At 42.8% G+C, this 24,752-nt stretch overlaps 1 protein-coding gene across 1 annotated transcript in view; it reads left to right on the plus strand.

Annotated features, from left to right (window-relative positions):
• LOC108149744 (protein Shroom) overlaps window positions 1-24,752 on the plus strand; it is a 46,302-nt gene continuing 21,550 nt past the window's right edge. Inside the window, 7 exon segments of the mRNA XM_017277523.2 lie at window positions 1-131; window positions 7,172-7,521; window positions 18,008-18,270; window positions 19,060-19,424; window positions 20,387-21,179; window positions 21,785-22,823; window positions 22,900-23,090. Of these exon segments, the coding sequence (XP_017133012.2) occupies window positions 7,258-7,521; window positions 18,008-18,270; window positions 19,060-19,424; window positions 20,387-21,179; window positions 21,785-22,823; window positions 22,900-23,090 (2,915 nt within the window). The 5' untranslated portion in view covers window positions 1-131; window positions 7,172-7,257.

The raw sequence follows: 24,752 nt of genomic DNA on the forward strand, positions 1-24,752 counted from the left end.
GCTCTCGCAGCGTGCAGTTCGTTAAGAAAAGCAGAAAACCCAAGGAAACTCAGAGCGTTGCATGCCCCGCGATTCGGGGCTCGTGTCCGTGTGTTCGTGTACCTATGTGCCGCGTGTGTGAGTGCTAGCTTGTGAGTTAACCAAAAATTAAGCAACCAAAAATGCACAACAAAATTAAATGCAGTTTCTACTCAATGAAATCGCTGTGAATAAGTTTAATCAGCTCTCAAGCTCGTGTATAAAAGAGCAAGAGAGGAGTCACAAAAAACCTAAGAAACAACAACAATTAGTGGCAAAAAGCACGAAACGGCATAAAAAAGCGACAAAAACAAAAGGTGTCGTGTAAAAATGCGCCTGAAAAATTACAAAATTCAGCAAACATAAACAAAAAACAAAACCGTGTACAAAGATCAACCTTCTAGGCTTGAAGAATTCTTCCGCCTAAAAAATAGTTCTTACAATAAAAAAGGTTGGGTGTTGTGGTTGCTTTTGCCTTTTAGGCGGGTGGCAAGAAGTTTCATATTCTCCCTCTTCTGTATCTTCATCGTATTCTTCTGCGTCTTCTTAGTTTTTTTTTTTCGTGGCTGCCCCAACAAGTTTTCCCCCCAACATCAGCGATTTTTCCAACCAGTTTTTGGCGCTTGCCATTTTCCGCGCTTCAAAACTTCTTCTGCTTCTTTATTTTCTTCGGCATGTGGGGAGTCGGAGAAAGAGTCGGGAAGAAAGACCGACAGAAAGAGACAGAGATATGGACGATGTGGAGCTCAAGAGCAGCTGCAAATTTAGCATGGGTCAGTTTCAAAGACGAAACCATTCCGATCTCGATTCCATTTCTTCACCTTTAACCATAAAACCTGGCTTAGAAATATGCCCCTTACCTCCGCTATACAAATATGAGTCGGGCAGTACGTGTTTTTGATTGTTTTTGATACTCACTACAAAAATACATTTGCGGTAAGAAACTTAATTCGTAAAGCAAATGTATCTTTGAACTGGGTTTGAAATTGTGGTTCGTGAGACCTCCGAAGAAGTTACATAAGCTTAATGAACCAAAAAAGATAGACAGAACTTAAAACTGAGGGTGTTTTCTTCTAGACTTGATAAAGGAGTATTAGAACTCGGAACAAAGAAGGTTAAAAAACACTAATGCAATTGAAAAGCTGATAAGGCAGGTAGTGTCAACTAAAGGAAAATGGATACAATTGGGTTAGTAATATAGTGCATTAGTGAAAAAAAAATTGCTATGAATAAAATTATATTCTTATATTAAAATTGAATGGCATGTAAAAATATTTACATATAATAATAATACATATATATGTTTACATATAATAAAAACAATTTCCCCAGTTGTAAGACTACCGTTTAATCGATCTACTTTTATAAAAAAAGAAATTCAATATAAATCAAATGCAAAGATTGGCCTGGTTTGGCCTAAACAATAACCGACGCAAAGTCCCCGGGGCAGTGGAAAAATTTGCATAGACAACAAAGCTAGAAGAAAACAAATTCTCGAGTGCTAAAGAATTCCGAGTCTGATTCTGCCAGCGATAACGGATGATAAAGAGCAGGAGAGGCAGAAAGAATAATTCAAATCCCCCCGGCCAGGTGACAGTTCTGCACTGCAATTCAGGGAAAGTGGGCGTTAATGGGAGAATGGGCGGTTCCCGAGGGGAAGGGACTCGGGAACTCGGAGCAGGCGTAGGGTTTCCATGTCGTTTCCATATTACGACTTATCAACTGTCGCGACGGCAGGAGTCGGGATGGGGGGATCCCATAGCATCAACATCAAAAACTACTCAAGAATTTCAAAGCAAACTTGTTTGCTCAACTTGCTAGCGATTTGTGGGAGGGTTGGGGGTTTGCTACACAGGAAGAATAATATCAATCATACATTAAATAAGGATTATTCTTTCAAATTGATTTTTTATAAACCTATAAAAGGAAATAAAATACAGATAAAGTAATTAGTACCTATTAGCTTTCAAATACACGCCTATTAATATCATTTGATAAAACTAAAAAAAGCAAAAGTAAACACATGTAGTTTTTTTCACCGTGTAGTCAGGAAGGTAGGTAGGTGGAAATGGTGGTAAAGGTGGAGGTGGAGCAAACTGAGTTCAATACACTCGGCGGCATTCAGTGACGAACATTTGGCTTTTTGGGTGTTTTGAACTCATTTCGAAATGCGTAAAATTTGTTTTGTCTCTCGGTCTTTTATGTGTGTGCCCGCCGTTGAAAGATTGATTAAATTATAAAGATGTGTTGTCGAGCACCAATTGGCTTGCCGATGATCTATTTAATTAGGAAGGCAAACATCCGTGGAATGCGCTGCGAGACGACCTTGCCGTATTTGACGACTGGCTTTTCTATCTGCTTTTCATTCCCAGCCTTTTCAAGTAGTCAACTTCATTGGCAACCCGTTTGCGTTTCTTTTTTTCCTGTTGCCTCTTTCCATGGAGAGTTTTATCTTATCGGGCACTGTTGCCGGCTTGGCAGGCTAAGACTAATTATAATCTTATCTGTCACAACTAAGTAGTGCAAACATCAGTGGAACTGTAACCGAAACAGAAACAGAAACCCTATGAAACATCGCTCACCGAGAATTCGGGTTCAGATCTGAGCTCCCTCGTTCAGTTAAGCTGTAAATTCCTCATATAATAAGCTGAAATTTCGGGAAACAACATGCAAAGTGGTTTTCCAAGTTGCGCAAAAAAAAATTGGGTTCCTCTTGCCTCACACTTGTCTCGCAAAGGCCCAGCTAAGTAAATAAATACTAGCATTTATATAGGGGAGAACACCACCAGAAGAACTCAACAAGCTTAAAAAATAACTTCCCAAGAAATTGCCATTTCATCGTTATTTGAGATAGAACGGGATGCGAAGCAGGAAAAGATTTACCAAAGGTAAAAGCAAATACAGTTGTGGAAGAACCGATCAAACTTTCTAAGATTGCAGGCATGTTTAAGGGGAATTTCATAAGCTATCGAGGAGTTTTCGGTATATATTTCTGAAGTTATAACTTTTGTTTGTAAAGTGATTTAGCTTTCAAAACTAATGCAATGAAGTCATCGTGGGATTAATTTTAGGCTTTATTTTCTTTATTTTGCTTGGTTTGTTTCAGTAAATGCTTTAACAAAATGTCTAAAAAATAAAACAGTTATAGTTCTAGTCTATTCTATTTTAAAAGCTAAAGCTTTTCTCCTTTTTTCTGGGGGTTTTTGTATTTTTACAATTTATATTTGCACTGCATAGAGTGCGGAATTCGCTAAGTAAATATTTGTTCCCCGTACAACTGGTATGTACTTGGGTCTGTATCTGCCTCCATATAGCAGATACTTTCCACCTTGGGCCAGCATCTCAGCTGTGGAAGTGATAAGCGAATAGTACGACCTTGTTTCCGAAGCCAACGACCTTCGCAATTTACCAAACCAATTACAACTTCCCCGGGCAAACAAGAGATGTAGCATCCTGCTGCGAGATTGTGATCTGGGATCAGGATTGTGGGCTCTGGGATCCGAGATCCGAGATCTTTGATCCGACGGAAGTAAAATGGAACAATTGACGGGCTCACAGGATCTGCTTAGGTAGTTGACAGGATCATAAACAAATGCCGCTGGCGAGCTCAAAGAATGAGTTTCAAATCTGCGCTGTCTCTTTCTTTCTTCGTGGTTCCTGCTGCCTCTTTCACTCTGCATGGGATTTTTCGCGAGGTTTTCTCGATGTGTGGGTGTTTTCATTTGCAACTACCAAGAAGCGCGGCTTGGGAATATTTTTTCCCATTTTTTTTTCCATCTTTTTGTGTTATTTGCTGCAAGCCAAGCGCGGCGGAGCACTAAAGAAAGCGTTGAACTTGCTGCAGGTTGCAATTGCCAATGTTGCCAGGCCCTTTTTTGCGGAAATCCAGCGAACGAATTGCATTTAATTGTAAATTTATGCGTCTGCTTCCGTTGCCCGTCCCCGTCCCCATCTTCCCATTCTTTTACTTTGGGCCTAGTGTAAATGCCTCGCGATCTTCACCTTTTGTGTGAATGTTTCTGCAGCAGGTAGTTGTGTGAGAATTGACAAAATTATAATGAGTCGGCAATCTTGAGAGTGCACAGGGAAAAATCAAACATATAAGAGGTATGAAATGTATTAAAATGTTAAAGCAATTACTTTTGTCAACGAAAATATCTTATCCCAATTTTTGTATAAATATTGTTTTTGTGTATCATATTCATAACAATCATAAGATTTCATTGGGATTTCGTTTTAAAAAATTTTAAATTTGTTGGTATTTTTCCTAAATATGAACATTAATGTTAACAAATTGAGGTGGTAATTGTAAACACATTGGTCATATTTTCTTGGTTTTTTCCAAGTGAGTGTTAAAGGCAGCAAACCAACGGCAGCCTTGCCAACACCTCCGCCCAGGTACATAATCATAACACATAACCGGGCAGGTAACAATTTCCATTCATCTTTGTTGCTGCTTTGTTACGCTTGTTAGTAGCTGACACTACACTACAGAGTAAGACTCAGATTTACGACGACCTTTGGGCCCTCTTTGCATGCGGCTATCAGGTATCCGGGCATCTCAATCTCGGAACACTCTTTTTCGGAATACGACCACCTACGCCGCGGGTAATATTTGGCAGATACTTTTAAGCTGATAGGCAAACACTTGGCTTGCTGAAGTGGAAACAGGGGTCACAGTTCAAGAAAAGAACCGAAGGTTGCCAAAACAATATCTCCGTGATTTATTGTCCCTTTGAAGAGATTCTCGTTGCGGAGATTAAGATATCAGCAGTCAATAGGAAGATGTTGAAACCGTATTTAATATGCTGTTTTCGTTGAGCATATCTCCCTGGATACACCGAACATTATATTGTTAATAGAGATCAATGTGTTTCGCTTTGGCGGGGTTTTAGCCATTTGTGACCTCGCCATCGATTGGCTGGGCAATAAAAACCCGTTCTGGGGACTCGAACTGGGAGCTGCTAACTGGAATTGGAACTGGGAACCGACTAGCACTTGGTATTGGGACTGCAATCTGTGGGGCTGGGGTGTGTGTGCTCATTTCGATGGCGCCACTCCGATTTTGCATGTTTTCCGCATTATTTTTTTGTTGTCATTTTGCATTTTAACGTGGAATTTTTGTGGCCAGCAAAAGTGTCTAATTTCGGTGCAGAAAATCGAAAAGCCACTTCAACAGCAATCAGAGAGTTGAGTTGTCGACAAGAGTTTCGGAACTGACCGAAATCGAAAATAGCTTGCGAGAAGCGGAGACGTTGAATTCTACCCAAGGCCATAATTAACAAATTGGTGATTAGCTGGAAAGCTTTCCCACTCGAAAGTCGGGAGTCTAGGGGGCATGAAAGTGCATGGAGCAGTGTCATTGCACTCCTGAAGCTGCAGCAAGCTGATTTATCTACCACGTACTTTGCCCCCATCCCGAAAACAGGCTTCTTCTTTGGGGGCTTCTTGCCAGGGCCTAGGTCTTCTGCCCCTACACAGAGAAAAACTCAAAAAAGGAATCAGATTTATGTAGTTTTCAGTTTCAACAATAACAAAATTGTTGGACTAAGTTTCAAAGAATATCACTTTTCAAAAACAAATGTTAAAAAATAAAAAAAAAAAAATTTTTTTTTGAAAAATTTTTTAAAAATATGTTTTACTGGAAGTTCAAAAACATACATGAATAGGTCAAAAACATAGTCTTGGGAACTTGACTATAATGTATATTTTAACTGAGTCAAGATATGAAAAATGAATATAATTTTACCAACTACATGTCTGAGAACTAGAAGAAACTGTTTTTCTTTATACAAATAACTACAAAAATCCGGATTAAAATTTCACTTTTGAAATGCTTTGTCATGTCTTAGACTTAGGCTTTACCTTTTTGAATGCTTTGTCATGTTTTGGGATGGCTAACTAAAATGGAAACCTGAAGTAATTGATTCCTTGTATTGGAAGGATTATCTTTCGGCCAGTGTACCTCCGACTTCGATTTGTGTCTGGGTTTGTCAACAGCCTGGCAGAATCCAGTTTTCGCCTAGGAGTTGCTTGCCAGTCGAAGTAGGAACACAAGTCGATGAAGCCGAAGCAAAAGTCGAAGCCTCTGCAGTTCCAATTCCAGTTCCAGTTCTTTGGGCCGGCGCAGCAGCTCATAATTATGCATTAAACACTCGAAGTTTACGGGCCAGAAGTGGCAGCTGCAACTGCGGCTTTAATGGACATCAATTTGCATGGAAACCATACAGAAAACGATGACATTTCAAAGAGCCAACTGCGTGGGCCGTTTTCTATATGCTGTCCAACCGAAACGAAATGCAGTCGCCAAATCGCATTTGAAAATGCACAACAAAAACTTGTTTATTGGCTTAGACCCCTCAGCGTCGCCTCACTGCATATTCGTCTCGTCTCGTATCGTCTCTTCCCAACTCGCGTCTCGTGGGTCAATGTTATGTAAACCTGGTTCACTTTTTTATATTTATTTCTTCTTTTTTCGTATTTTTACCACACACATAATACGCTCAACTTATTACACAAAAACCCAAATAACTCAACAAATATTTACGGACGCAGTCAACAGAAATCGATTCAATTTTCCTCCCTACCTCTGTCTATCTGACTCTTTCTTTTGCGATATCCCCATCTCTGTCGGTCGGCGTCTATGTGGATTCGTCTTACTGGTTTGGCTGCACTGCATTCCAAAGATGCGAGTTGCGGACCGGACCCGATAACAGAAATAAAAGTGCAAAGCGGCCACAACACCAACAGTCACCTCAAAAAATGTCGCCAGACCAAATTAAAATAATTTAACACATATAATTTCGTGTATTTTTCGCTTACATCATAACTCTTGTCTTGACTTGTCAAAAGGTGGCCGAAAAATGAGATTGAAATGAAAATCGGGCAGGTCTAATCGCAAAATCACATCAGCAGAAAAGAAGGGGGAGAAAAACTTAAAAACAATTCCTGATCCAAAAAGTTTATTTTTTTTAACAAAGTTCTATTAACCGGTCAGCAGAGAAAAAATAAATAACAGTTCTTAAAAAACTTATAATATCATAAATTCAGTTAAAGACTATTTTACTTTACGTGCTTGAAATAACCCAAATAAACCCAAATAACTTTTTGATACAATCAATTTCATAAACCTTGTCTGTCTGACCCTTCTCAGAGGTGGCCAAAAGATGAGATTGAAATGAAAATCCGGCAGCTCTAATCACAGCAAGCGATCGTAAAAGCAACCGAAAGAAAAACTAAATGAAAATGCGCAACCACAAGGAGAACGGAAACGGTTCGGATCTGAGTGATCCCAAGGCGGCCGGGCAGAAAAACTTGGCCAAAATGGAGCCGGAGAACAACAATAAGATTTCGGTGGTGTCCAAGCTTCTGCTGAAGGATAGTAATGGGGCTAGCAGTCGCAGCAGCAACAGCAACGGCAACAGCAACATCAATAGCAACAGCAACAGCAACAGCAACAGCAATGCCAGCTTCAGTTCCGCATCGGTCGCCGGCTCTGTACAGGTAAGTCACAGAGTCCCTCTCTCTGACAACCGGTTTCGGTTTTCTTTTCTTCGGCCGTCTGACTTGTGTGCTTCTTGTTTTATTATTCTTGTTAATAAATCCTCAAAAGCGCGCAGAATTCCAATCGCACGGGCTGGCTGGCTGACTCACAGACCCCAAAGACCCGGCTCTCGGCTCTCGTATCTCGGCTTTCGGCTTTCGGCCAGCAAATGAAACAAAAGTGAAGGCTAAGGAAAAAACAAACAAATAAAACAACAAACGAATCGGAGCCAAAAAACCCACGCACAGTGGGTCTGGGGGTCTGAGGTCTGGGAATTCGATTTTCGATTTTCGGACCACTGCAGGTTCCTAATTGAATTATGGGTCTGACCTCCATTTGCATTGCCCAACCCGGGAAGTTTCGCTTTCGATACTCCATACTCCATACTCCATATACCCCATCAATACATTTACCCCGCAGCATTCACTCTGTGTCACTCAGTCACCCGAAATAATATACTGAAAACGGTACATTTACCACTTGGAGAGCTTTGTTTACTTTTGGGATCATCCAGGGGAATCCGCTGATCGATCAACCGACCACTCCTCATCTTTCTCCTCCGCAGGATGCGAGTTATTAATTGGACAACTGGCCATGAATGAAGCCGTAGGAATGTCGACTTGCGTGTGAAGTTGTTTTCTCGGTGCCAAATGAATGAATGAGTTGATGTTGTTTTGGTGCTTTTTCTGCTTATGAGATAAAGTGTGGGGACTGATAAGGAAGCTGTAGAAATGTGGCTCAAGGTGCGGTTCTAAAAATAAAGAGGTTCATTCGTTTTTTCTCATATATAAATTGCAAAGCGCAGTCATGAAGTCATTAACTACTTGTTAAGTAGAAAATATATATCCAATTTTCTCAATATTACCAGTTACCATGAAATTCTTTACAATCTTTTTATTTTCATGTTTTCACTTGCTTAGAAAGAAAGTTAGCCATATTTTGCTTGAGTATTTCTCTCTTTTATTCGCTTATTTAACGCGAGTATCTTGTGGTGCCTCACATAATAAAATAATTACTTTTAATGATTATTTTGTGGCTGCCAAATTCCCAGAATATTTTGGGATCTTTCACTTCTCTTTTCAACTTGCCCTCAATGATCCCATTCTCCCATTAGACACATAGACATACATATGTGTTCGATTCTGTTTGATTTGCCCCGTCACCCATTAACCTTAACTGAATTATTTGGAGCCAGGGCCACTGTGTAATCCCACCGGCCGCCATCCGATGCTCCACTGTGTGGCAGTGAATACCACACATTGGAAAATGGATTGGTTCGCGTCTAAAATGCAAAATAATTTACCAAATTAACGGTACCATTATCAACAGCGACGATCCGATCAATCAAAGTGAATCCGATCAATTAAATGTTGCCTCCGAGCGTGGCACAAAGCATCGAGAAAACACAGAAGAGAAATAAGCAATAAGAGGAAAAGAGGTTATGAACAGAACAGACCAGAATGCTAAGAACATAGCTCGTAGATGATGGTACACGTATAAAAAATGTAGGTACTACATACTGATAGATGTTCAAGTGATACGAAAAGCATTAGGTTGTTAGTTATTATATCTAAAATAGTTTTGACAACATGTTTCTTACTAGAACATCTGGCGTTAAATAATATACAATTTTCTTTGATATCCTCTTTATAACTAGCAGATGTTCCTAACATTGTACTCGTATGATCTTTATAATCTCTTTAAACAATGTTCAATTGGCAATTTCGTTTTTCCAGTGCAGCTGATCGTGTTGATGATAACTGGGCGAAGTTGGAGAAATGTGGATGAGAATTGGAACAGCATTGACCTTATCACCGAAAGCACCGTCTGCAGGGGGCTTTTGATTAATCATCTCCATTCTTAATTGTGGCCCCATCTTCATATGCCGATTGTTATCATCTCTGCGCCTTCCTCTTGGCTTTGCAAAATAGCCAGAGATATGTATTTTCCATAGCCTTTGGGCCTGGCTTAGAAGCCGAAAGAGAATGGCCAAGCGGCGATCAATAGATGGATCGATTCGCGGATCGATGGACGATGGCGGGCAGGTTATTGAACCGCTTTATTCTCGGGCATTTGTAACGTTTTATTTTTTGTAATTTTTTTCCATACATTTTGAGCTCTTCCACAAACGCTAATTACTGCCGAGGCGCACGCTTTAGTTCCAGTTATTAGACAAGACTCCAACTCCAACTCGAGCTCCAGCTGGCTTCTAACTCCAGTACTCCAATGCTCGTACTCCGTCCATTGATGGTGGTCGCACCACCACGCCCCGTCGGTCCCACAGCTTAGAACTAGTTTCGGGGTCTGGCTCAGATATTTTTGCATCGATTAGGCCACATTCCACGCACCTATCTCGCGCCGCTGGGCGTTGCAATCTCTTTGGGGCTATTTATAGCTGCAATCGAATTAATTGTGGCCACGCCCCAGCGTTAGTGCCGGAATCTCTGACAAAACAAACTGTAATGCTCCAAGTGGATAATGGGCGATGGGCAATGGGCATTGGGCAATGGATAGAAGGTAATGGCTAGTAGGCAGTATCCAATGGGCTTGACGAAGGTCGTCGCTGACCATTCTTTAGCCTCTTCTTTGCTTTAGATGAATGCGCAGATTTCTAAAGAAAAATATTTTGGTTATAAATGTAAAGATTTTTTTCTTCTTTTTTTTTTTTGTTTTGCTTCACTTGGCTTTTTTTGTATTACTACGTTTTTTTCTGTCGAATCAGCCAAATCACTTGACGCTGCACTGGAACCTCTTTTATGTATTTGTGTCTCGGTAAAGTTCAAGTATTTGTTGGGGCTAAAACTGAAGCGTGAGCTGATCAAGTTGAAGCCAGTGGGGCACCTTAATCGTCGCTTCATTTCCGCGCAGAGCTTTCCTTTTAGCTGCGGAAATGATCGCATATTTCGCCAAAAGAGCTCTCGGAAAGCCGAACTAGCCCATCGAGTTGTGCAATTAGGGGCGGCAAAGCGGTCTGGTCTACGCCTCAATGGTTAACACTCTGGGTGGTATGAGGGGTCTTTAAATTTGGGTCTAGACATAAATCTTTAGGAATTGCAAGAAAAGTATAGCTTCGTTTAAGAATTTTTTATAGAGCGTTTTTACAAAAATATTTGGCGCCCTCGGGTGTACATCCTTCACATTGTTTGACTATTTTAATTAGGTGCATGGATTCATTTTTTTTTATTGTTTTTAAGCTTAAGATGAAAATAGTTTTTTCTCCAATGTGTAAGGTTGATACTTGTATAACTTAAAATCTTTTGAGAAATGATTATGAATTATTTTATTAAAACTAAAACAAAAACTGGTCTACTTTGTACTTTTCCATTCTATTATAATTATGTCAAGAGTATCTCACCATCGATGTTCGCTGGCATTTCCTGGGACTGTCTTTTATTTAATTTTCATTTCAAACGCCTGTCGAACGCTTCAAGCTCAGCTCAGCTCAGTTCAGTTGAGCTCGGCTCTTAACGCTCATTAGTTCTCTAAGTCCGCCTGCCCCGACTCTCGTTTTGTTTCTCACACACCACACGCCACATAAGAGGCTTCAGCTCTGCAATTAATTAATGCCAACAGTCCGGCAGCAACATCAACAGCAGCAGCAACATCAACAGCAGCAGCAGCAACAGCAACATCAGCAACAGCAACATTGGCAGCAGCAACATCAACAAAAAGCAGCAACAATGCCGCCTGTCAGAGCTAAATTCTAGCCAGATTCCAGCTAAATTGTTTTGGCTTGTCTTTGAACTCGAACCGCCAGCTTTTGCTTCAGCTTCTTCCTTCCCTAGTACAAGGTACTGCCGATGGTTTGCATTTTTTCAGCAGAAAAAAAAAAATAAGAAAATTATAACAAATAATTGCGCTGCTCTTGCGACAGGTGCACACAACACACAACACACAACACACTCCTTCATCTTCATCTGACATTCTGCCCCCGGAAAAATGTAGTGGAAAATTTCACCTATGTCGCTGTGCTGCGGAATCCATTGTTCCGGACCTGGAAATACTCGGCTCATTGTATGCACTTCTTCTGGCCATGGGGCATGAAGACTTCTTTATGAGCGAGCAACTGCCTTAATTAATTAACAGGCCAAGTGAAAATGCATTTGGCCAGGTGCCGGTGGCTTTGCTCTGATCTGCTCTGCTCTGCTCTGCTCTCCTCTCCTAGCCAACTTCGATTTCATTTTCCGCTGGAGTTGCTGTTGGCTGTTTTTCGGCTAGTTCTTGAACCCACACGAGCAACAAATTTCACTTTTGTTTCTCCTCCAGCAACGGCAGACAAAGCGACATTCGAGCCACGAAAATTTTGAGGTCAACAGCAAGAAGCGTAGACGAAGACGCGAGGCGAAAGACTCGTTCCCATTACCGGAGATTCATTCGTCTGCCGGCCGTTTTGGCCAAAAGTGGCCACAAACATTGTTGCCATCTGACGACGTCTGTGGCTGGGACTGCGAATGCGACTGGAGTCCATTGAAATTCTTGGCATCGAACAGAAACTCTCCGCAATTTAATGCCAACTTAGAAGGCTCGAGTCGAGAGTGGAGCAGCTCGTCAAGAGCGACAGCTGCCCTTTCGATACAGTTGCAATTTGGGCAAAGTAAACATGATTTGCCATTTCGATTTTCTGTGTTGTCATCCCCGGCAGCTCCAGACAGCTGGAGGATCGGATCAGATCGGATCGGATCGGATCCTCAACGCTGGAAAAACAGAAAGTGACCGAGTGAAAGATTTTCGGCTTTCTAATTGGATCTGTGTGTGCTGGTGACTCTTTTTTTCTGCGATTTTTATTTTTGTTATTTTCGTTGGCCAGTCCAGTGGGGCTTGGCTAATTAAGGGTCTCGCAGCAGGGCTAATTATGGCAAATATTTTCCATTGGCACATGTGTGAAAGTGAGACCAAGAAGCGCAAAATGGGAACCAGCTTGCCGACTGCTCTTGACTTCATCCGCACAGTTTTCGGTTGCGGTCCGCTGGCCGAGCTAAACTGAACCAAGCCGAACTGGATATATGCATATATAAATTGCGATATCTGTACATGTTCTTCTGACCTTCTGGAGCTGGCATTCTCCCGCATCTCGAGAACCAGTTGGGGTTGTTGCACTGCGAATAAAAATGGTTCTATAAAAGTAAAAAGGTTCTGTCTTTTATTCTGAAAATTTAATGAAGGAAGGTAGTTTGAATACCTATGAATTCGATATCATATGGATTTCTGTAAATCTTCAGATTCAGATTTATTTATCAAATCCAACGCAATATTTAATCAGTCTTCAATTCATAGAATATTGCTTAAGAACTTTATTTAATGTCTAGCTTAGATGAAATCTTAAAATGATCGAATGTAGACCGAATTTTCTCCATGTGTCTGGGCAATTTATTTGTTCTTGTCGCAGTCTCCTTTTTGGCCCGGCCCGTTGAGGTTGAGTTGCGTTCCTCGACTGGCCATGTTCGTTCTTATTTGCTGCACGCCTGAAACTTATCACTGGCCATAAATCTAGCCGCATGCCAAGCGGGGCCAAGTTGGCATACCAGACCAGTGGATACGATACGATACGATACGATGCGATGCCAGTGGATGTGGATGCCAGTGGACCAGACGAGTGGATACCAGTGGAGACCAGCGGATCTGACCAGTTGCCATGCCATGACTATTACCAGTTCTCGGCTGCTTGGCCGTTCGGCCGCTCGGCCAGTTTCGCCAATAATATTAACGCCACAAGCGGCCATTGAGGTCAAGGATGCCTCGGATCCTGATCCCCAGTAAATCCATTTCACTTCATTGCATAAACTCATTCGCACTAATGAGACTCACCCACCGCGAGCTGCCAAAAACTATTACTAATGAACCGCAGATTCACTTTCATCGGTGGCCCACTTAAAGGGATTCACCGCCAGTTGGCCAGTTGCCCAGTACTTGCGAAGTTGGCCAGTTGTCCGTGGCCAGTCGTGGCCGATCACTTGACAGCTGGCGAAAGGAGTCGAAATCGAAGTGCCAGGCGTCATCGCCGTCCTCGCCTTTCCCCGCTTTTCCCCAACTTTCCCCGAAAGTGTGAGTCTGGCCGGGACCTCCCGAGCTCGCTGCCACTTTGATTTTATAAAGCCAAGAGCTACGCAATCTGCGGCGGTGGAAGCGAGCGAAATAAGTATTCATGCTGTCGGCCATTGTACAGTGGTTCCAACTGAGTATTTATGCAAACAAAAAATTGTATAAAGTTTTGTCGTATATACATTTAAAAATGTTTAATGGCTTCAATATTTTATTTAAATTTTCTGTTTGCACGAAATGATAGGTGGTGTATCGAAAGCACCGATCTAGTTAGTAAAACCTTTTCTTAGCATGACTGAGTTCTAAACTAAACGACTATTTGTTTTGTGCGTGTTTTAAAACACTTAAGATTTTCTTATGAACTTTATTTGCTTGGCCATTTTTTGTTGAAGAAATGCACTTAATAATCTTTAATCAACAATGCTTTGTGTTTGGTATTTGTTTGGCTATTATTCAACCCAATGTGCGACCACTTTTGGCCCGGCTCGCACTGCCGTTTTGTGACTGTGTCCAATTTGGGCGCAGATTGACAGCGATATGCGTTTAATTTGACGATAAATGGCCAATATAGCACGCAAGCCAAGTTGGGGGGAGTTCAGCGGGCAGGACTCGGGATTTTGGGCTCTTTGCAATTCAATTCTAATGCTCGAGGCCCGCGGGCTTCCCCGACTCGTTCGTGCTCTCGCCAATTGCCAAATTCAAATCCAAATCCAAATCGCAGCACGATCCAAGCTGATGCTGAAGCTGAAGTTGAAGTTGAAACTAAAGCCGAAGCCGAAAGGTTGAAGCTGAGTCTAAAGCTTAAACTGAAGCTGAATCTGAAACTGAAACTGAAGCTGCAGCTTGGCCACGTTGGCAACTGACACGTTTGCTCGCATTTTGATTGCAATTTCTTTTCTTTGGCCGACTCTCTGCTGGAAAGAGTCAAATTCGTGTTGGCCATTAAAAGTCAGCGACAATGGAAAACGCAAATCAAAATAGCTGTGGCAGAAAAAATTTACAAATTTTACTCACGAAATCATTGTGGCCAAAATAAAAGCCAAGTCAATCGGCTACACGAAAATCTCTGCATTCTCGCTGCAAATTCCGCATCTTTTGCGAGACATGTGGGCGGCTGTCAATCTGTCTTTGTCTCTGCCACTGTCTGTGTCTCTTTCTCTTTCGGTGTTGCCGTCTCTTTCTTTGTCTCTGGGCCGGCGTGTTGCTGTCTCGTATCACGCGACGGAGAACGTCTGACAGTCTGACTATCTGACCTTCTTGCGAGGCATGAGTCAAGCGTTTCGGTGATAGCCAGCGATATTTCCAAGCAAAGTCAACTGGATGCAAGCCAAGCGGTCTGACTAATGCCATACAGTAGAACTTCTTTAGATTCAGCTTTTCGATACAAATAAATTACATTTTATAATTATTATATTGATAATTCTTCTCTTAAAGAAAAATAATAGGCAGTTGAAATAATTTTCTAGTATATATAGCAGTGTGTTCTTTAATATCAGAAATGAAAGGCAGACTTAAATAAGTCCAAATTTAACAAAAGTCTCTTTTATTATAAAACTCGAATTTGTACATAGCTCTACAAATTAATATTAACCATAAATCATTTATCATTTTGTCAATAATCATTTTAAGACTTGGTTAAGGTTCCACAACACTATTATCATTAACTTAAAGAAAGATAAATTGTCGTAAATATATAAAGAGAATGCCCCCTGTAATATTATAATCTCCTTTTTGGATGGAATGTGAAAAACAATTAAACTAAACGGAAATCGAGTTAACCAAACAATTAAATGCTTGTGGCATGAATATTATCCCGCTAGGTTTAACCCATGGCTTTGCTAGCGGGTTTCCTCTCTATTGATATACTTTTAATGGATTTACAAATATTACGCATACGCCCAGATGCCCGCGGTCACCTTTCCCCAGCAGTTTCCCAGGCAATTTGTTTTGCTTTTCCTGCAGGCGGCTAGTCGGGCACTTAGCACAATTCATCAAGTGATTTATTTAACACGCGCCGAGCTTTCGGACGGAAGTTTGATTTTGCCCGTGGCACGGGATCATTAAGAATCCCACTCCAGCGGATCCAGCTGTGACCCACTGCACCAGTTAGGATCCCAGCTTTGGATCCCACTTGGTCTTCGGCTTCGGCTTCGGCTTCAGCTTCGGCATCAGCTTCATCTCCATCCCGGACTTTGGCCCTGGCCATTGATTTATGGTGCTGCCGGAGCTGCTCATCCAGGGCAATTTCACATGGGCACACAGCTGTGGCCGATAATTATGGGTTTTGGGCCAAAGAGGTTTCTCTAGGAATAAAATGGGCCAAAAGACAGCGAAGGCAAAGTAAAGGGCCCCGTGGGACAGTTGCTGATTTAAATTCGTGTTAGAGAGACAAAATAATTACGGCAATTGGGCAGAAAAAACCCCAAACCCAGGTGAACTGAAATGAAACTGCACGACGATCGACTGACTGACTAACTGAATGACTGACTGGGTGAGTGAGTGAGTGAATGAATGACTCTACTCTTGGGAACATTCGGAGAGTGGCTTGGAACCATTAACATTCTTGGCGATGCGCCCTAGGCAGAAACCAAAAAACCAAAAAAAAAAATCTGAAAACCAAAACCGGAGAGGGAGAGACCGACCTCAGACCTAAGTAGTTGACCCAGAAAACAATTCTATTGCATATCGGCAACTGTCAGTCATGTGATTATTATTGTTATTATATGTATTTGCCATTAAGCATTTATGGTTTTCTGATTTATTTCAGCTGCTTTTGTGGCGCCAAAGTCAAAAAGACAATCAGCAGCTGCTGCCCACGTAGCTACCAACAAACGCATATATATATATTTGTATATATATATATATATATATGCACATTTATATATCGTTAAAAAAAAAACCTCTACAATCCCCAAACTCAATGCAATCGAGACTTCAAGCCAAGTCAGTCAAGTGGCTTAAGGCTTGGTCTTGTAACGTTTCGTTTTCGTTATTTTGAGCGTTAGTTTTATTTCGAGTCGACTTATATTTTTCCCCTGCTTGCTGTTTCTCCATGTGTTTCGGCTTTATGCTCGAGTATTTACAATTCGATTTGGTTTAAAAGAGTCGCAGGCGCAAACATTCAAAAATTAAGTATACGACACGAGGGCTGGCAAGCAAATTGACTTGATGAGTTGATGAGTGGCGGCGAATTTCGGGAGGTGAATGTGGTCGAGGGGAGGTCTCATAAACTGTGATCACAGTGGTAATAAATGATTAACGAGAATAGTAATGACTGTGACTTGATTTATTAAAAGACTACCACCCCTTCTAGGCTTGAATGCTATTCAATTGATTTATGGCGAGCTGATAGAAAGCTATAAATGTGTCATAAAAGTAAAAGTATGTTATTTTAAGATTTCGCATAAATTGGGCTAACGATGTGATAAAATCACAGTTTCAAATTTTAAACTGAAAGCGAACATAAAACTATCCTTAACCAAATTTTAGTTACATTTTTTAGGTATCTAGGCAATTAATCAATAATTACAATATCAATCTCTTATAAGAAAGGCGTATGAATCATAAAATCAATTAAACTCCAGCTGATAGTGATGGTGAAAAGAAAAGCATTCATTATAGGAACAAACACTAGAAAAAGATAAGGCGTTACTCATTCGGTTTGTGAATGTATAAGCAATGATTCTAAAAGATTATTTACTGGACTACTTCCTATTTATATTTATTTCACGTCCCAGACCCTAACAATATTTAATGACTTTGAGTTCAACGACTTAAGTCACTGTTTGCCAGAAGTATTAAATACCCATGAATCTACCAAACCCAATCCCAGAAATGATCATGTTATCGATCTAATACTTTTTTTAAATCCAAATTTTCACCAAATCAAGTGAACTTGATCACTGTATCGCAGCATGAATCACGGCTTGAAGGCTTGGAGCCCTGCTCATGTGGCTCCGATTCGCTCGCCTTGTGCACACCATTACTTAATCCGGCTTATTATGGACGCGACGCTCCGTTTGGCGGTTGTGTCTGCATCCGTCAGTCCGCTCCCCCTTTCCACTGCCCCTCCCCCTTTGGCTCCCTCCCACGTTTTGCCTGCTGGTTGTGTACATAATATATATGCTTTGGCAACATCGCAAGTTTGGCTGTTGCCGCTGCACTTCAAATATGTTTGTTTGTCGGCAATTGCATTGCCTGCACTGCAATAATTTTCACTTAATTATCTAATGACCGATCCCAGACCATTGTCGATTTTTTGGCTTAAGCTTTGACCGTAATTATGGCTGCGCGGATCATTTGCAAATGTGAGCTATCCGGTCAGCGGCGGTCACATAACTAATGATTAAACCATTTAAATGCTTCGGACTTATGCAACGTCGATTTCTCTTCTCTGATCTCTTGCAGGATGATATGCCGCACCACAACAGTGGCCAACTGAGCCAACTGAGCCATCTGAGCCATCTCAGCCAACTGGGCCAGCACCACCAGTCGATGGACCAGTGCGGACTCACCCAGGCCGGACTCGAGGAGTACAACAACAGATCCTCCTCGTACTACGACCAGACGGCCTTCCACCACCAGAAGCAGGCCTCCTATGCCCAATCCGAGGGCTATCACAGCTATGTGTCAAGTTCGGATTCCACATCGGCCACGCCATTTCTGGATAAGTAAGTTGTCGCTGAAAAACTGGGGGAGAAATATCTGGTGTACAGAGAAAGAAATGCGGGAATCCGTATTTAAACCTCTTTAGTTTCTTTATCTTTTATGAAACTTAGATCTTTAAATAGGAAATATAAACAGAATAAAATATATATGATATATTCTATATTTTGATCTTTTATCATTTTGATATTTGATTTTAAGCTTGTAGACTTACTTGTTCATACATTTGCGTTGTAATTTTCTCTCCGTGTGGCTGCATTGCAAACACGTTTTTCCGCGCACATACTCGCATCAAATGCCGAACGACAATTATGAATTTTATTTGTACACTTAAAAATGCCATAAAAAATTCTTGGTAACACAAACACATGAGATTCAGTCCGCCGACGGAGCAGAGAAATAAAACCGAAAACGAGCAGCTTAAGCTTGACTCTCAAGGTCTTCATAGCTCAGTCTTCGTCTCCGGTTTTAGCTCTATTTTCTGTCTGAATGACTGGCTGTCTGATTGTCGGACAGTCCGACAGTCCAACCATCCAACTATGTATCTGAACTTGCCCCAAGTGCCGAAGAGAGTCCGCTTCTGGCTCTATTGCCCGATCCGAAGGCTAAGCAAGAAATTCAAGTAATTGCGGCCATGCGAAAAGCAGAAACCAGAAATCGCAAATTTCTGTAGCACGCAATGATTTGCCAAAAAGCTCAGTTCAGTTCGAGGTACTTTTAATGTTGACTTCAACTTCAACTTCCACTTCAACTCCAAGTCTAATTCCAATTCCAACTGGCTGTTCTATTTGCAGATTACGTCAGGAGAGCGATCTTCTGTCGCGGCAATCGCATCATTGGTCGGAGAACGACCTCTCCTCCGTTTGCAGCAACTCGGTGGCGCCATCGCCCATTCCCCTCTTGGCTCGCCATTCCCATTCCCATTCGCATTCGCACTCCCACTCCCATGGCCACGCCCACTCCCATGGAAACTCCTCCGCCTCCGCCTCCTCGTCCAGCTCCAGCAACAACAATAGCTTGAGTAACGGCAACAGCAGCACCAACAATAACAACAGCTCGGAGAGCACTTCCTCCACGGAAACCCTCAAGTGGTTGGGCTCCATGAGCGATATATCCGAAGCAAGTCATGCCACCGGCTACAGCGCCATCGCCGAATCGGGTAAGTCATCCCGTAAACCTGTAAACCCAACAAAAAGCTGAAAACATCGTTTTAATAATTGTGTCCTAAAAATAAACTACTGACTGTTAAAAAGTAAAAGCATTCATGCAATACTAAATAATATAACCCCTATACTCTTTAGTTTCATTACTATACCGAAGAGTCTAACACTGTTGTGAAAGGACTTTTTTAAACCATATAAGTGTTATTTTAATACTTTCGTGATAACTTTTCATCAATTTTGCATTTAACATGCATTTAACAATATAATATAACCCCTATATTTTTTAGTTTCATTTCTATACCGAAGAGTCTAAAACTGTTGTAAAAGGTCTTTTTTTTAAACCACACAAGTGTTATTTTAATACTTTTGTGGTAACTTTTCATCAATTTTTTATTTAACATGCATTTAACAATAGTTAAGTTCCTATGACCATTTTCTATTAGTTGTACAATACAATCTGCCATAAATATTTGTTAACTCATGTACCTAAACAGCCCGATTACATTAATATGGTTTTTCTTATATTTATAATGAATCAATTTAAAATTAAAGTTTTAAACTTTTTATGACAGTTTGGTTTGAAAGCTTACACGTCTGATCCTAATTAAAGTTCAGTCAATATATTGGTTTTTAATATTCTCTAGAGTTCGATTGAGTTAATCTAGTTAATATGGTGTATCAACATAAAAGTATAATCATTTCAATCAAAAAAGTGGCAATTGTGGCTATGAATCGAGTGGGGTCACAGTGGCAGTCACAGTTTCTGGGGGGGTGAATGGTTGGCCAGCTGTAATAAGAGAAGGTTGCCCAAAAATATTGGGCGACTGGCGGGCGAACCCACTCCCCCACGACCTTGGCTCACCGTTGGCCCACTTTTACTTGGCGCAGCCGCAGCAACTCCTTTTAGAATGGCCGAGGACACGCCCTAACCGTTCTCCCTTTGCAATTGCAATTGCAGTTGCCTCCTCGCAGCTGATTGTGCACAGCTCCCGGGTGCTGACCCCCAAGCGTCACCATAGCGAGAGCGTGCTGTACCTGCACGACAACGAGTCGGCGGCCCCATCTCCCAGTTCCCCCACTGGCAGCACCTCATCCACGACGATCGCCGAGGAGGACGTCGCACCAGCAGTGGTGCAGCAGCAGCATCAGCAGCATCAGCAGCAGCAGCAGCCACTTCGCATCCAGCACCGCCACAGCCCCAGCTATCCGCCCGTGCATACCTCAATGGCACTGCACCACTTCCAGCAGCAGCAACAGCAACAGCCGCAGGATCGCCAGTTGCAACGCCACCACTCCAATAGCAACACACAAAGTTCCTTGCTGGAGCTATCCTCGCCCACGGAGAAACCGCGCTCCCTCCTCGGACAATCCCACTCCATGGGCGATCTCCAGCAGCAGCAGCATCAGCAGCAGCAGCATCAGCAGCTGGGTAGATCCGCCGGCCAGCAGCACAAGTCCAGCATTTCGGTGACCATTTCCAGCAGCGAGGCGGTGGTCACCATTGCGCCCCAACCGCCGGCCGGAAAGCCCAGCAAGCTGCAGTTGTCGCTGGGAAAGTCGGAGGCCCGCAGCTGCAGCACCCCCAACATGGGAGAGCAGAGCCAGAGCCCCACCAACAGCATCGATTCCTACCGCAGCAACCACCGCCTGTTCCCGGTGAGCACCTACACGGAGCCGGTGCACAGCAACACCTCGCAGTACGTGCAGCATCCCAAGCCGCAGTTTAGCTCCGGGCTGCACAAGACCGCCAAGTGAGTATAGAGTATACTACTGTGGGCAAAAAGGATGGTTAATTTTCAGTTTAAACTTCGCGGGCCTACCATCTCGGGCCACTGCTTTTTTTCATGAGTTGGCAGGACTGTTAATGACATCTGTGCCAAATTTCATGTCAATGTAATTATCAGTTATATATTTCTGCTTGTGTTTACCCAACGACCAAGAGTGCATTTTTCGATTTTGACCATATCTGATTTTAATGAGCAATGAGGTCTCTCAAAATGATTTCTCAGATCCGTCTGATATTCAGATCATATCAGTAAGGTCTCTAAAAGTAATAGTAGATTCACCAAAGGCCTTCCGAAATATCCTCAAAGTTTCGGGAGCCGAAATTTCATTCCGTAAACAAAATTTGATGTATTGTCAACTCCTCAATTAAATCATTCATTGAAAAAAATCGAATAAGACACTTTTGGTCTTTTGGTAAACAAAAGCCTAAATACATATATTACTAATATATGGCTCAGATGTAAATAGCAGTCCTGCCAACTCAAGAAAATAATTGAAAATTCACCTTACTTGTTGCCCTTAGCAGTACATCACCAAAACAATTCAATACTTATTGGGTCCTATTTAACAGACTTCCTGTGATAACGCCAGCGGGGGCCACTGTGCAGCCCACCTGGCACTCGGTGGCCGAAAGGATCAACGACTTCGAGCGCAGTCAGTTGGGTGAGCCGCCCAAGTTCGCCTACTTGGAGCCCAGCAAGACGCACCGCCTCTCGAATCCGGCTCTGAAGGCGCTGCAAAAGAATGCGGTGCAGTCATATGTGGAGCGACAGCAGCAGCAGCAGAAGGAGGAGCAGCAGCTACTGCGTCCGCTCTCGCAATCCTACCAAGCTCTGCATGTGGAACGCAAGTCGCTGCCGAATAACCTGAGTCCCATAATGGTGGGCCTGCCCACGCGGAGTAGCTCCTCCTCGACGCGGGACTGCAGCTCACCCACTCCGCCGCCGCCGCCACCTCGCACTGGCAGCCTGCTGCCCCATCTCCTGAGGCGCTCCAGTTCGGCCTCGGACTACGCCGACATCCGGGAACTGCACCAGGCCCAGGGGCAGGTCAAGGCGCCCAGCATACGGAACATTAGCAATGCCGAGAAAATTTCCTTCAATGACTGCGGCATGCCGCCTCCGCCGCCGCCGCCCAGAGGTGGTCGAGTGTCGGGTGTGTCGGGTGTGTCGGGTGTGTCGGGTGTGCCCGCCCGACGCACTTCCTCGGCCACCGAGTACGCTCCCATGCGGGACAAGCTGCTGCTGCAGCAGGCCGCCGCCCTGGCCCACCAGCAGCACCACCCGCAGCAGCATCGCCACGGAGCAGCAGTGCCGCCCGAGCGTCCGCCCAAGCACCCCAATCTGCGGGTGCCCTCACCGGAGCTGCCACCACCGCCGCAGAGCGAACTGGACACCACTTACACGTTCGACGAGCCACTGCCGCCGCCACCGCCGCCGGAGGTGCTTCAGCCACGCCCACCGCCCTCGCCCAACCGGCGGAACAGCTTCGCCGGGCCATCCACAGCCACAGCCACATCCACTTCCATACGTCGCACCGCCTACGCAGCTCCCTTGGCTGCAGCTCCCAAGGTGCCACCGCTGGTACCCAAGAAGCCAACCAGCTTGCAGGTGGGTCGTCATCATCGTCGTCGTCGTCGTCGTCTGTCTCGACTACTGTTTATTAATTGGATTCTGATTTTTGCAGCACAAGCATCTTGCCAACGGAGGAGGAGGAGGCGGCGGCAGTCGCAAGCGCCCGCACCACACGACTCCGCAGCCCATCCCCGAAAATGTGGCCAGCCCCGTGGCGCCACCGCCGCCTCTGCTGCCGCGTGCCAGATCCGCCGCCCATGACAACGTGATTGCCAGCAACCTGGAGAGCAACCAGCAGAAGCGGTGAGTCCAAGCACTTTTCTATTAGGTTTTTATGGCGGGTTTACTACAACACTCACTTAAATTATTAGATATTTAGCTCCTAGCCATTTCATTTAATTTGTTTTTTATTTAAAGTAATCTTCCACCCCATGGAATTACATCAATTACAATTTAAAATGTATTACTCTTCAGAAGCGATTAGGCTGTGTTTATATAGGTGTATGTTTTTATTTTTGACAGGACTATAAAATAAAGGCCTACGGTTAAAATTATAGGATAAATATTTTAAATAAAAAAGCTATAGTTTTACATTGTCATAAGATAACTTATTAAATTTTTCCAATATGTAGCGATTAAACTGTGTTTACATAGGTATATGTTTTTATTTTTTAATTTAAAACTAAAATTATAAACATAATAATTGCTTCTTTAGTCTTTGCTTAGAACAGTCAAAACCTTAATTTTTTACCACAAATTTAAAGTATTTGTAATATTATTTCCTAGTTATTAAACCCTATTAATAGCTTAAATTAGAAAAGTTAGACTTGAATTAAGTAGTTGAGGGCCATTGAGAAAATCACAGCACAAGATTGCCTTCCCAAAGTCAAAACATGTTCAGTGAGCTTTGCAGCATCCGTGGGCTTCGACGACCACTCCCTGCTCCATTGTTCTTGACCTTATCGAATCCAATTAGCTCTGAATGGAGTGCGTGGCACGGTAGCCAGCGAGCTTCGCTGATCTTGGCTAATGAGCCGCTTCCTTCGCGGCCTGGCCGTCAATCAGCTGTCGTCTAATGCTTAATTGGATTATGAAATACACTGCTCGCTGCGCAGCTCGACTTTCGCTTTCGACCCACTAAGCCCGACCAATTGCCAATCGCCAAAACTAAACGGCAATTGAGCCGCCGCCACCTGAGCGGCCACAAAAATGTGTCAACCGAACAACGATTTATGTTTTGCTCCTTGGCGTGTGGGCAGCACAGCAGCGCAGCACCACTCCCCAGTTCCCCAATCCCCGAGATTCCCATAATAATCAACCCAAAAGCCAAAATGCCACCCCACTCAACTCAACTCCGCTGCTCGGTTCTTTGTTCTGATTGTGCTGGTAAAAGGCAATCAAATTGAAAATCGAAATTTATCCGGCCAGCGGGACAAAAGGTCCATTCTTGGCCGGGCTTTCGGCCTGACATTGATAGATGAACGCCGGGCGGTTCATTAGCGCACCGAGCGCATAGTTTTTGCATTCACTGTATGGCATCGCACCCAATTTTCGGGCATTAGATAACTTAAAGCCGCACATTGAGTTCAAGCTGCGGTCGCACAGTGGTTATGATTTCTATGCTGAGGCGATATGTGAGTCATTAATGCAGTTTCTCAATGTCTTTAAACTCATTTATGAAATTACATTCAATGCAATGCTAAATTTCCAATAGATAGTTATAAAATTCTCATTAAAAATCTATACTTAATTTTTAATGCCACAAATGTAAAACCACATGAATTATTAAAAAAAAATCAACTAATTAAGGGAAATATTTGAGAGAGCAGTAAAGTTATAGATTGTAATTCATGGGATTTTGTAAATAATGAATGTTCAGTGCTCTAGTTTGGATTACAACATTTAGTTGTTATTTAGGATACCACTTCAAACAAACAATGTTAGCCTTTTTTGTATCCGTAACAA

This window comes from Drosophila elegans, unplaced genomic scaffold (genome assembly GCF_018152505.1).
Source record: "Drosophila elegans isolate 14027-0461.03 unplaced genomic scaffold, ASM1815250v1 contig_183, whole genome shotgun sequence".
NCBI classification, from domain to species: Eukaryota; Metazoa; Arthropoda; class Insecta; order Diptera; family Drosophilidae; genus Drosophila; species Drosophila elegans.